The sequence below is a fragment of the Coenobita brevimanus genome, chromosome 24 (genome assembly GCF_032717465.1).
Source record: "Coenobita brevimanus isolate Jiangsu-jjx chromosome 24, ASM3271746v2, whole genome shotgun sequence".
NCBI classification, from domain to species: domain Eukaryota; kingdom Metazoa; phylum Arthropoda; class Malacostraca; order Decapoda; family Coenobitidae; genus Coenobita; species Coenobita brevimanus.
In genome coordinates this window covers 4,702,969-4,717,157 of record NC_136977.1, presented here as the reverse complement: position 1 = coordinate 4,717,157, position 14,189 = coordinate 4,702,969, and the positions used below count along the sequence as shown (strand labels likewise).

The 14,189-nt window shown below is 41.1% G+C and overlaps 1 protein-coding gene across 3 annotated transcripts in view; it reads left to right on the top strand.

The window, feature by feature from the left end:
* Nucleotides 1-4,374, top strand: part of LOC145393419 (uncharacterized) — a 14,159-nt gene extending 9,785 nt beyond the window's left edge. For all 3 annotated transcript variants that reach the window (XM_080267513.1, XM_080267512.1, XM_080267514.1), the window contains exons 4-6: nt 1,198-1,280; nt 1,734-1,934; nt 4,069-4,374. In XM_080267513.1, coding sequence (XP_080123639.1) covers nt 1,198-1,280; nt 1,734-1,934; nt 4,069-4,167 — 383 coding nt within the window. In that variant the 3' untranslated portion in view covers nt 4,168-4,374. The remainder of the gene's footprint in view (nt 1-1,197; nt 1,281-1,733; nt 1,935-4,068) is intronic.
* The last annotated feature ends 9,815 nt before the right edge of the window (nt 4,375-14,189 follow it).

Sequence of the window (14,189 nt, the reverse complement as noted above, 5' to 3'; positions counted from 1 at the left end):
TCATAAATGGGCCCCATGCACAAAGCAGCCTCCTGGGATTTAATGATGGGAAGACCAAAACCATTGGCGACCGCCATGACCACGATATATGCATGCGCTGAAACCAAACTGAGGAGAGGGGAGTACAAAAAAGCCCTCAGACCCACAGTGTTTATAAAGCATTTCACACCGTACATACTTTGCCATGACTGGTGAACACCGAGACAGGCACCTGCAACTACGGGTTTCAGTTTTGATGCCAGGGGCCAGATTCCCCAAGATACTTACGATCAATTCCCTGTCATTGTTGTTCCTGTGCTTAATTAAAACAGACTTTTACCTACCAACTCCACAAGGATTATAAACGCATACAACCACAATGGGTTTTATATGAGGAGGGGAAGTTACGGGCAGAGGTGCTAAACAGTGAATTTCAGGATTAGATTCTATCCAAAAGTGTAGCAAGAGAGTGTCCAACTTAGAGACCTGCTGTACAATAAACCCCATCTGATTATTAAACGTGAAAAATGGCATAAACACTAATGATCAACAGAAACAGACCGGCAAGGAGATAGGACTGTAATGGAATGCAGTATCAAACAGGCACTGGTACACATCTCTCCAGTTTTCTTCCCCGTATCTATCCCCCCCCCCTCTTTCATCTTACTTAGCAGGTGACTCTGGATCCCAGTTGTGAAATGTAAAACAGTCTTTCTTCTCAAGTAAATCCAGCATAAATATCTAGATCTTATAAATTTCGAAAAAAGAAGATTAATAAGAGCACAGGTCTAGTATATACTGCAAAATTGATGAAATATTTTAATTATTATAATGGCTGATCTTACACCTACGATATTTAAATTTATTGACCCTGGCCATAATACTAGTCACTAAGAATGATCTTATTTGCAGGAAATATAAGTAAATGGATGAATGTATTATTGACAGTGGTACACTGGAAATTCATGTAGACCGTATATGTTTTTTACTCAAGTAACAGGAGAAGGTGGGGTACAGGCCCACTCTGTCCATGTAGGACATATAATGTTGATGCTCTGCTTATGTTTATATCGTACTGTTTTGAAGATCAGTTATTTTTTCTTTATTTTTCTTTCTTTTTTCTTTATTTTTTTTACATTCTCATGCTTCGCAGGTTATAAAGCTGGTGATGAAAATTAGTAATACGACAGTGATTCAACCATGCCTTTTGTATTCCAGATTTGGCAGGGTATATTACACTCCTGTTAGTGGGTAGTCTGCAAATCATATTCAGCAGTCTCCTTCTCCATGGAGTTCTCAAGGTAAGTCACCTGCTCTGTTCCATCATCCAGTGGTCTTAATCAAATGCGAAGCAGCAGAAGCACTTTTTAGAGTTATTAAATGATGTAGACTTTACTGAGATACTTTTAAGGTTATTAGGTGATGGAGGCTTTAATATGTATACTGATGAATACAATGACACACTTATGAAACTAATGTGATAGAAATATTTAAAACTGTAGTTCTGTAATTACGAAGACACTCGATGAAATGTTTCAGAACCTCTTCTATGGAGCTCTGACAAAACGAACACAGCATGTACTATATAACTGTTATACTTTTCAGTTCTTTCTAACAATTCACAGTTCACTGATCATTACTAACAACAGTGAAATGGTGTTAATTTTGCATAACTTTTCTTATCAGATGTTATATATGCATAAATTAAGACACATAATGTATACGTGACAACATATTTTTCTTTCATATTTCAGCAAAAGACACGCTTCTTAATTCCCTTGATGGTCATGTACCTGATCCAAATCATCTTACTTCTCATCATGGCGCTGATACGAGTTGGACTTTTGATATACCTAGGATTCTGGATCCCGGTCCTCATAAACGTTGCTGTCCTTGGTTCAATTCTTTTCCTTGAAGTGTACATGCTTCTGGTCGTCCGTGCCTACTACTTGGATGTAAGTAATAATAAGTAGTTGCATTATGTAGTACCCACCTAAACGTGTTGTATCTGGCGTCTTTTAGATGGCCTTAATCCCTTTTGCCAGAATACGTCACATTTCGCTACGGCTTACTATCAGGACAATTATATTCAGCTAATGATTTTATCCAACTTGAGATTCTGGGTAATGCATTACTTAACTCTATCGTTATTAAAGGTCTTTCCTGAGCTGAATAGCATCACCTCGAGGATTAGCAAGTGTTGTTGTTGTTGTCTTAACCCAGTCTGTCTGGTTGATCTGACCCATGAATCACAGGCAAGCAGTGGTCCCTGGAGGGCCGTCCCATGCAGTGAACCAATGGTCCCTTGCAGCAGACAACACCTCGCCACAGCAAGTGGTGGGGATTAGCGTAGAGGTTTGGTTCCTGGATAGATGCCTCATGCTCCACCCAGTTAACAGGAACACCATTGTAGGCTCCACATCACTCCTACTAATGCTATACATCATTATATTGAACTAGTTAGCTGATCTAGTATTGCCAGTGCACTTCTACTAGATTCAGACTTCAAGTACTAGAACTACATCAAACCACAGATTTTTGTATATCCATACACTTTTGAGCATTCGGGTTATATCCAGTGCACCCGCAGATTGGAAGAATGATGAAGGTGCCACTAATGTTCCTATACACGAGGAACTAGCTAATAGACTGATAGATAGAGTATGTTAGAAATAACAGCACTTTTCACGCAGCGACTGTGTCAGTCATTTTTGGCATATTTTATTGCGTGGATGGGCATTTATTGATCTGGAGAAAGCATATGACATTATAAACAGAGGTGGATTATCGAAGATACTGCATATGTATGGAGTGGATGAGCAGCCTCTAAATGCTATTTGGAGTTCTTGTAGTGATAGTGAAGCCTGCGTAAAGATTGGTGGGCGTCTGATAGTGGTCTGATATCAGTATTATACTGAAGCAAGATTGTGTGATGCCCCTATGGCTCTCTCTCTCTCTCTCTCTCTCTCTCTCTCTCTTTACAGTATATATATATATATATATATATATATATATATATATATATATATATATATATATATATATATATATATATATTTGTGGGGGGATAACTCGTAAGAGGCACGAAATCTAGTTTTGGATAGAGGTACGATGATGGTGAAGGATGGAAACTGTGATGTAAGCAAATGGTGCTGTTACTTACTGATGGTGAACAAGAGCTTGGCAGATTAGGGCTTTTTGGGTGTGTGAGTGTTGGGCTTTGAAGGTCGATGTGGATAAGAGCAAAATGATGGTAGTTGTGAGGGAAAGTGATTCCCAGTGTGATGTGATGGTGAACAGAGACTTGAAGTGGTGAAGGAGTATTAGTACTTGGGTGCAATGATAGAGGAGAGAGAGGAAAATACGCTGAAGAACCAGAAATAAAGAAGCATAGGGAAGGTAAATGATTGAAGCCATGAAGGCCTTGGTATTAAAAACAAGTCTGAATATGTCGGCTGTGAGAGGCTTGCATGAAAGAGCTTTAGTGTGCTCAGTAACATGCTGGTGTGAGACCTGGCAGGACAGTGCAAAATCAAGAGTGGGAGTAGTAGAAATGGAATTGTTGAGAAATGTGAATATGATTAGGAAAATAAGATTCGTAAGTAGACACCATTGTTGAAGAGAGTATGCTTCGATGGCATGGTCGCACAGTAAGAATGGGTGTAAATATGATGGTGAAAAGACTGTATCTGAAAGAGTTTGAAGGTGGAGGAAGGCGTGTGTGAGAAAGCACGGTATGGAGGCTGACGATGCTTGGGAACTGTCAGAGGATCGAGCTGGTTGGGAATATTTGTGGCACCACTGTTTTTACTCAGTGAAGTGATACTCAGAGTGACTGTGTGACAAGTCGGATGAAGCTCATAAGCGCGAAGGGTTGCCTCCTATGAGAGGCAAAGCAAGGATTCAAAGGCTTTGAATGGTGAGTGAATGAGAATGTGACCCAATGAACTGGGCATTCTCTCTCTCTCTGAACCTGACCCTGTCTCACATCATTTCGGTGGAAAAAAGAGAATGGGATGATGATGATGATGATGATGATGATGGTTTTAGCGTCTTAAAAATGACTAACCGAATTTTATGCATTTTCAGATCAAGCGCAACAAGGGTCGGACGCACATGTCACTGAACGAACAAGGCTATGAACCCCCTCCCTACTCAGACCCCAGCAAGCCACCAAGTGCTTACTAGACACTACATGGTACAAATGGCAGTGTGGCCATATCACACTCTGCATTTTGAAAGAAAGACTGTACTTCATTCATGCAAATGATGTACTGCAGGAGTAATTAACTGAATTGTCCTGCATATTTCATGCCGTACTCAAATTAATTATGTATCAGGTATATACTGGAATACTGCACACACACACACACACACACACACACACACACACACACACACCATAATATATACTGTGTATATATATATATATATATATATATATATATATATATATATATATATATATATATATATATATATATATATATATATATATATATTGGAGTAATCTAAAATTTTATTGCTTCACAGTGTTTGTACTGTATTTGTCAAATCCTTTGTTTTGAGTTGGCTGTACCAGAACTATTAGTGCATTAACTTGATGTTTCTCATGTAAGGAAAAAAAAGTTTATGGGTCTGGTGAGTATGACTGTCGCTCAGTGTTGTTTGCATGCCAGAACATAAATAAATCATCATCATCATCATCATCCGGACCTCCTTTCCCACCCTAGGGCAAGGTGAGGAGTAGCAATGTCCAGACAGCCCAAATTTGCCCAGTCCAATGGGCCACGGTTCCATTCTCTCATCATTCACGCTCCCAGAATCCTGGTTCTATCCGATACGCCAAAAACATTCACCACGTTTTGTAGCTTCACATAAACGTATCCGATAGAGTCAGCATTTGTATTTGTGGATACAGTATTGAATGACAAGCTTAACTCATAATCTGAGAAGTGTTCCTAAGGTAAATGATATAGTGACTGGTGGTATCCAGAATAAAATACATTATTATCATAACAGAGAGATCACTGCCAGTGTGTTGCATCATAATTTGGTCAGCACCTTCACAAAATTGATTCCTGTTTCACTAACGTGCAGTTTGGAACATCTGTACATGAGTTACAATTATATATGAGGTAAGAAAGGTTTTCATAAAGTTACTAAGCATAATCTGTCTATCTATATAAAGTTACTTAGCATAATCTGTCTGTCTATACAAAATGTTACCATTACACTGCTATTTCTAAAGTTCTTGTTTTGTATACTGTACTATTATATACTCTAGTCTTAGAATTGACTGTAAATGACACAGAAAGTTACTTATCTGATTTATTTTTTAAGAGTATCTGAATAATATAAATGTGAACTCTGTATTTCGTATCGTTTTCTTGAATCTTTTTTACTGTGCTTCTATAGTGCCTCTTATTACAGCAGCTTTCGCGAAGCAAGAACGAGGTGCTATCCTTGTGTGTGTGTGTGTGTGTGTGTGTGTGTGTGAACATAGCTCGAACAATTTTGATCCGATTGTGGTCAAAATTGGTTAAAGGATTTAGGGCCAGCCAAGGGGTAACACTTTTTTTTTTTTTTTTTTTTTTTTTTTTTTTTTTTTTTACAATAGGTAAAAAAAGTAAGGCCACAGATCTGGGTGACAACATGAGCCGGCATTGTCAAACGTAGAGTTTTTTTTTTTTTTCCAAATTTGACCAGATTTGCTGGAAATGCTTAGGGTACGGCAAGAACAAATGAAGTAAATTTTGAAAATAATCATCTAAGTTGAAGGTCACATGACAAGGTCAAAGTTCGACCTGTGTGTATGTGTGCGAACAAAACTGCTAAAGTAGTTTTGGTTTAATCTGGACCAAACCTGGTGGAAGGGATGAGGGGCCGCCAGGGACTGACTTAGAGTTTTTAAGAACAATAGGCCAAAAGTCAAGGTCATGTGGTAAGGTCAACTTAGTTTTTTATTTTCGATTAAGGCCAAACTTTGCGGAATGGCTCAGAAATTTGATTTTGAAAACAATCAGTGAAATGTCAAGGTTACGTGGAAAGATCAAAGGTCAAGGTCACATGGCAAGGTCATCTATAACAATATTGAGCCGATTTAGATAAATCCTTCTGGAATGAATTAGGGTAACGCAAAAATGAAGGGAATCTATTTTGAGAACAATCAGTTAAATGTAAAGGTTACAAAGTAAGGTTAATTATTCAGCCCTATAACTAAAAGTTTCGATTCGATCTGGACCAAATTTGGTGGAAGAACTGATGGTCAGCTAAGGATGAAGAGGTTTCATTTTAGGAGAAATAAGGCAATATATTAAGGTCACAGGATTACATAACTCAGTTTTAATCCGACTTATACCAAAGTTGTTAGGGGTCAGGCAAGAGCAGAGCAATTCCATTCTGAGAGCAATCAGTTGGAAGTAAGAAACTGCTCTAATATGTCTCTCATGGATCTTGATATCTTCCCCACGGAGGTCTTAACAGCCCCCTCCAGCAATGATCATAAGACTCTCTAAACCATTCCACAAGTTTTCCAGATCCATTTGCTCCCTGTTTACTGACTCTTCACTACCTCACCCTCGTTTGCATCAGCCACTTCATTTCTCAGCTTCTCCATTTTCAGTCATTCACGCCGACAACTCCTTTCTCTCTTAATACAGCAAGCACCTCTCAGTTTTATCTTGCATACCACATCCATATGATCAGATGAACTTCCACATCGCCCCCTCAAGCTTTCGTATCAGCAACACTCCCAAGCTTCTATCTTTCTACTAGTACGTAGCCAGACTTCTTTCAACACTCTCCACGTTCTATGATCATATCTAATTCCGTGCATCTTTGTGCTTAAAATACTAATTACTAATGGCCAACTTCCTTCTCTGACAAGTGTAGCCTACTTCAGTTGTCGTCCATTATCCTTCTCCCCAGGCACTCGTTAACAGGGATGGCCGGACGGGGGGGGGGGGGATCTCCCTAATACATGGCTCAGAGTTGGTAAAAATTAAAAAAAAAAAAAAAAAAAAAAAAAAAAAAAGACAGGCAGCTTTTCCAACAAATGGAGTAGAGTATATTGGGAAGTCCAGTGAATATTGACAGTTAAATCATCAGGGTGCAATTATAGTATATATATATATATATATATATATATATATATATATATATATATATATATATATATATATATATATATATATCCTCTACATCTCACTTTCTCTTGCTGACTAATATTTCTAAGCTGTGAGAGGCTTGGTATGTGTCTGTGCCTAATATTTCACCTCCTCTACATCTCACTTTCCTCTACTGGCTACTGTTCCTAAGGAGAGAGAGGCTTGGTATGATTCTCTGTCTAATACTTCTCCTCTGCATGTCACTCTCCCCTACTGGCCCAGATTCTGTTCAAAAGTGTTTCTGTTCTTTTACTGTCGATCAATTACTTTATATATTGTTTTTGTTTTTTTGTTTTTTTTTGTCTTCGATGAATAATGTAGACGATTTGGCTTAGTGGTCTTGCTTCCATACCTCTGACCGATTGCCAGATACCTCTCGCCCAAACAAAAAAACAAACAAACAAATCTCTAAGTGGCAAATGCTTCGAATCATTCACACGGGGTTCGGGATTCAAAGTTCGGACTGAGTATCGTATTATTGGTGGTAGAAGAAGCTTAGTAGCAGCTTTTCCTTAGCGATTTATTACTCACATTACACCTTAATATTCGCTAGTGGGAATCTGCAGAATAAATCGCAAAGGAAGAGGTGCTAAGATATCCCCAAAGCCACTTAAGGATGTATTCTCATCGGTTAAGGACGCTCCCTAACACCTTTTCCGAAGCGATTAATATTGTGAATTACACCTTAATGTACTCTTCTTAATAACATAAATAATTTCAATATCGCCATACTCTGCATAAATAACGTACAGAAGGATAATAACCAGTCATTTTGAAAAATAAATCGCTAAGGAAGAGGTGTCTGGGAGCTTTGAAAACGGTCGGGATGATCAGTGCTCGCTGTGCCGTGCGTGTGTGGTCGGACTCTTGGATAAAGTCGGTTTTTCGGATAGAGTTGGTTTTTCCCCAGATTCCCTGTTTACCCCTCAGTACAGATGGAAACCTGGGTGAACATTCGACTGTTGCGTGTTATCTTCAAGGGAAAAATCATGATCTGAAGTTGGTTATCTGCCCGATTGAGTCGCGTGGAGTCCATAGCCATGGATTCTACGGCATCTTGGTGGAGCGTGGACCCCGGAAGGACCAAACCAGAAGTGAGTGAGGGGGTGAGAGAAGAAGAGGGGGTAAGGGAATAAGAGTAGAGGGGGTGAGAGGGTTTAGGAGAGTAGGGGTGGAGGGTGGATGGTGAAGGGGAGGAGATATGGGCGTAGTAGGGTGAGTGGGGTAGGAATGGAAGGGGTGAGGGAGCAGTGGGTTGTTAAGGATAAGGAGATAATGTGAGAGAGGGGGTGAGGGGAGAAGGGGTTAAGGGGGCAGGGGCGTAAGGGGAGTAGAGGAGTGAGAAGCTGAGGAGGGAAGAGTTGAAGAGGGAAGGGGTAGGGGTTGAGAGGGGAATAGTAGTGGGAAGGGTGAGGGGTTGAGAGAGGTAGGGGTATAGGGGTGAGGAGAAGGGGAAAGGGGGTCGAGGAGGCAGAAGTAGAAGGGGAGATGAAGCAGGAGGTTAAGAAGACTGGAGATGGAGGAGGACCTGAGTGAATATGAGAAGGGTGAAGGAGTACGGGGGATGAGGCGGCGAGAGGTTGTGCTTATAAATTTTCTCAGCCTAACGAATATATAAGAAAAAGAAAAAAATCAAGATTTAACTTTTCTGGAGACCTGTTTGTCTTGTAAATTGGTTGAAGTTCTTTATTAAAATTACCCCAGGAGTGGAAGGGGGGCGGGAGGAGAGGTTGAGGAGGTTGAGGGTGGAGGAGGGCAAGGGGGCGAGAGGAGACTGAGAGAGGAAGAGGACAAGGGTAGTGAAAGAGAGAGAGAGATAAAATTACAAGAGTGCAAGAACACCAAGGACAAATGAATGATGAGGAGAATGAGTTGCGTCACTTGTTTTACTTATTTATTTATCTATTTATGTATTTTTTAATCTTTGCTGCGTGTTTGAATCATACTAGGCGTATAACTGGGTCGTAGTGTAAGTGGATTTAGAGAATTCCCAACACTTCTTCTTTAGCGATTTATTCTTTTCATTATACCTCCATATCGTCTTGTATGTCGATGATGAAGAACTATAGATAACATACAAGAGCATTAATATGAAATTCTAATTATGTCTGTTATTTAGAGAATATGAATAGCTTGCAAGGGAATATAAAGATTTAATATGAATATAAATCGCTAAGGAAGATGTGTTCCTGTGTCACTTAGATTCTGAACTTGAACCCGGTAGACTGTAGAAGTTGTTCTTCCTCCAAAGTTCACTATTCTCTTTTCGGGGGAGTGGGAGGCGGGATTGAGGGACGTTTGTATATCCATGCAGCTCCACTACCTAGTCATATCGGTGCCACCACGTGAAGGCGTCCAGCTCCAGCACCTCTTATATTAGGACTCCAGAACAAACGATATGAGACAGCCTAAGGGACACATCTTGTAGTGAAGGGGTTTTTGAAGGCCGTATCTAACCCCTCCAGTAAAAAAAGAAAAAAAATCGCTAAAGTTGAATAAAATCGTCTGGAGGTAGCAAGAATACAAATATGAATACGAGATCGTAGTGAGGGATTGAGGGTTTACTCCAAGTCTGCGCTACACGTGTGAACCACAAGGTAGGTGCATCTGCCGTCTGTGGTTCGCGAAAATACTTGGCTGCTGATGAAAGGATGGTCACTGGGAAGGGACAGGAGGAGGGTGGGAGAGATACAACGCACAGACGGTGAAACAGAAGATAGTGGGAGTAGAATGTGGTACGGTTTAGGTAAGGAGTGTTGGACAGATTCAAAGCACAGACGGTGAAGCAGACAGTGGGCATCAGACAGTGGCATGTAGGTTAGGAGGTTAGTAGGACAGATACATGGCACAGATGGTGAAGCAGAAGATGGTGGCAGAACGTGGTATGGTGTAGGTTTAGAACATGCGTAACAGCTGGTTCCCTAGACGTCTTAGAACATCTTGGGAACCCCCACTAGTATGCAGTACACAGTTATACAGCCTAATCAACAGTAGCCTACTTAGCTTACCTTAGTTACCCATGTACACCACATATAGTACACACACACACACACACACACACACACACACACACAGCTCACTCGGGGTACTGTATATAAATAAAATGCCTAGAAATAAACGAGAGAGAGAGAGAGAGAGAGAGAGAGAGAGAGTCCCCCAGTGTGAGGCTTGTGTCAACCTTCAAAACACGGAGTCGCCTGGGTTGCACTGTATTTTAGAGTTCCTTTTCGTAACACACACACACACACACACACACACACACACACACACACACACACACACACACACACACACACACACACACACACACACACACACACACACACACACACACACACACACACACACACACACACACACACACACACACACACACACACACACACACACACACACACACACACACACACACACAAATTAAAAAAGGCATAAATATTACTTCCCATATTCTGATTTATGTGAAAAAAATCCATTCCTTTAATCGGGTGAAATTCTGTTCGTCGTCTTTTTCTCATCTGTCTGTCAACCGTCTATCTGTCATTTGTCCGTCTCTATCTGTCAGTCATGTTATGTGTCTGTTAGTTTCATCTGTCTTCGGTCTATCCATTTGTCTGTCCTTCCGCTCGTCCGTTCGTCTGTCTGTCTGGTTGTCCGTCTGTTTGTCACAACGGGACATTTTATAATTTTCACGTATTTTCCAAAAGATAATATAGTTTTCTTTTACGTCCACCATAATGTACAGGACCGGATGTTTTTCCTACACAGACCAATACTCCACATGTAGTTCTTGTTTAGTCTCTCTCTCTCTCTCTCTCTCTCTCTCTCTCTCTCTCTCGCATTTTTCTTTGCAAGGTATGATTTTTGAAGGCTTCTAGATTTTGTGCATGTGAATGTGTAACCTATGCCTGTGAGGTAAAGTCAGGATTCCGCGGGCTTAGATGGCGAGTGAATGAGAGTGTGGCCCATCCAGCTGAAAAGACTTTGGTTAGTTTCTCCGTAATTTTCTTTTCTTATATCTCTCTGGACCCTTCCTCTCCCCATCCTAGAGCTGGAAAATAGGTATGGATGATGATGATGATGATGATGACGATGATGATGATGATGATGATGATGATGGTAATGATGATGACGTCTTTATTTATTTCATTGTTGTTACCATCTGACCAATTTACTTTTTTTTAGTGATTTTCATTTTCTTTTTCTTTTTTTTTTACTGGAAGGGTTAGATACAGCTTTCAGGAATTTCTTCACTATTTGACGCTCTCCTGAGTCCTGGAAAATCGTGTGGATCTAGCAAAAGTCAAATTAAAAAGGCGTCATCGAACTGAAAAGGTTAATATTAAGAAAAAACACATGAGGCTTTTAAAATATCGAATTAGTAACGACCAATTTATCAGATTCATATCAGTGTCTGTTTTATCTGTCTCTCTATAGCCAGACGCCTTAATCCCGGAAGGGGTGGCCACAAACAAATCGCCTCCATGTCGCCCTGTCCCTGCATTACGCTGCCCTCCCCCCAGCTCACACCCCTCTCTGTCATATACCTCTCCACTCCATCCCTCCATCTTATCCTTGGTCTCCGCCTCTCTCTCCCCTCCCCCCTTCACCTCACTCACATACATTCTCCTCGTTAGTCACTCACTCTCCATCCTCCCAGCATGTCCAAATCACCTCATTGTATTTCTCGTAACACTTTCTCTCACATCCACATCTACAGCCCAACGCTTCTTCACTTCCTCATTTATCAGTTTGTCTCTCTGTTTAACTCCACATGCTCCTCTCAGATAACTCATTACCACTGCTCTCCCTCTTGACATGTGTCCTTTCAACAAGTCATTCCGATTAGGGCGTTTTTAGCACTGGGTTACCACACACACACACACACACACACACACACACACACACACACGTTCTTATTTTAACTTCTTACTTACTGGGTACACTTTGTGATAAAGGACTCTAGGCAGCCCCGTTTGTACCCTACCAGGTGGAGTAGTGGCGTGTGTACACTTCATGTCGAAAGTTCTCTTGCTATACTCCGTTCAGTTTAATTTGGCCTAATACTGTCATCTTTTCATCTTTAGTGCTGAGCTGTAACAAGTGGAATATGAAGCTAATCATGAGGAACTGCTGTGGAGAAGATGCAGAGCCGTAGCATTGTCTTTCCCTGCCACTGAATTACGTGCAATGTCCCTCAAAAGGACGAAAATTGGATCAAGTTAAGGCGAATGAGCTATATATCACCATCACCACCACCACCAATCATCATCACCAACATCATCATCATCATCATCATCAGCAGCAGCAGCAGCATCTAGCTTTCAAGTGCTTCACTGCCAGACATAATTCCAAAGAAGAATAAAATCGTTAGGAGATGGCACGAATGAACGAAATAACAGATCATGATACTGAAGGAATCAAATTTCCAGAATTCCTTGCCTCGTCTGCAAGTAATGTAATCACAGACAAAAATTCGCTTATTATTCCATTGCTTTTGCCTCACATGTGGGGATTAACTGTGATCTTCGTTCTTGAGGCAATATATATGAGAGAATCATATCCATCCATCCATCCATCATCCAGTCCTACATTGCCCCATGAGGAGCATAGGACCCCAGAGCTAGGCAAGTTGGTCCTGACATTTAAGATGGGAGTGACTAGCCTCACTCATCACTGAGTGGTATTACGTAAGCAATAAACCCCAGCCACCCCTTGGATATAAACCTTCACAGGTTCAATCCAATTGGAGCGTCGTAATGACCCATATGTGGAAAGAAAACCGTACCCAGACTCTCTCAGCTTAAGAATATTAATAAAAGAGGAAAGTGAGATGCAGACTCAAGTAGACTTATTAACTCAGTTATGGCGAACGTTGAGTGGGGCATGGCTTTACCTTCCGACGCCACCCATGAAGGTTCCTCTTAGCAACTCTTCCTATCCCAAGTAATTCCAGCCGTTAGTTTTGTGACCTTCCGTTTGGTCCCCTTTACTCTAGGTTGTCCTTTTCGTGTAAAGCCCGATGCGTAAGAACAGCTTCAGGGAAACATGCCACGTGCCCACATAGCCAGAGTTGGCGTTCATGTATTATGCTGCTAACAGCTTTTGACTCAGTCTCTTGGGATAATCGCTCGTTATGCAGTCCGTTGTCTCCAGCGATATCCCATAATCCTCTGATTTCATTTAGTACCGAAGAAATTAATTTGCCGTTCCAAAGCACTGTTCACTGTCCACGCCTCACATCTATATAGTAAGACAGAGAGTATCAATGTCTTAAAAATCCAAATCTTCGTCCAGCATAAATAATGATCTCTCCAAATATTCGGGGTGGGTATGTGACGTCATAACCTGGACCAATACCACGAGAAATCTCACCATCTGACTCACTATTGTTATAGACCATACTGCCGAGATAAGTACATCTCCACCTCACCTTATGCATGGATAGACTGTACTGCTTTATCCAACAACCCACCAGATACCTGGACAGTGGTACTGATCCAGGAGACCTTTAGTTTCAGTGGCTTCATTTCCTCATGAAGTGCCTTGAGAGCACCCAGGAGAGCCTCCAGCAACTCTGCTAGTATATCTGCATCATCATCAGCAGAGTTAAAGTCAGTAAGAATAAAATTACATACTGATACTCATCAGTGACTCCGACTCCCTGCACGTGTTGAAAAATGAGGGGGCAACGGCACATCCCTGTCTTACTCCAGGCCTTACGTGAAAGAAATCAGACGTACTTCCTTCACACTTGATAGCACTCTTAATATCTGAATATTGGCTATAACTATGAGCGGGTTAATCACTTCATGGACCCTCAGAAGTCACAAGACCTCCTGTGGTGCATCCAGATGTATTGAATCACACACCTTCTTCAGATCGGCATGGACAGTCCCGCCCCGAACTCATGCTGGCCTAGTGCCTAGATACGGTCAGCTGTTCATTTCTTTGGCATCAGCTTGGATTACTTATGCCTCTGAAACTTTAGCAATTAGCTCCAAATTTGTATAAGCGGCATGTGGCCAGGAACCTTCCACAATG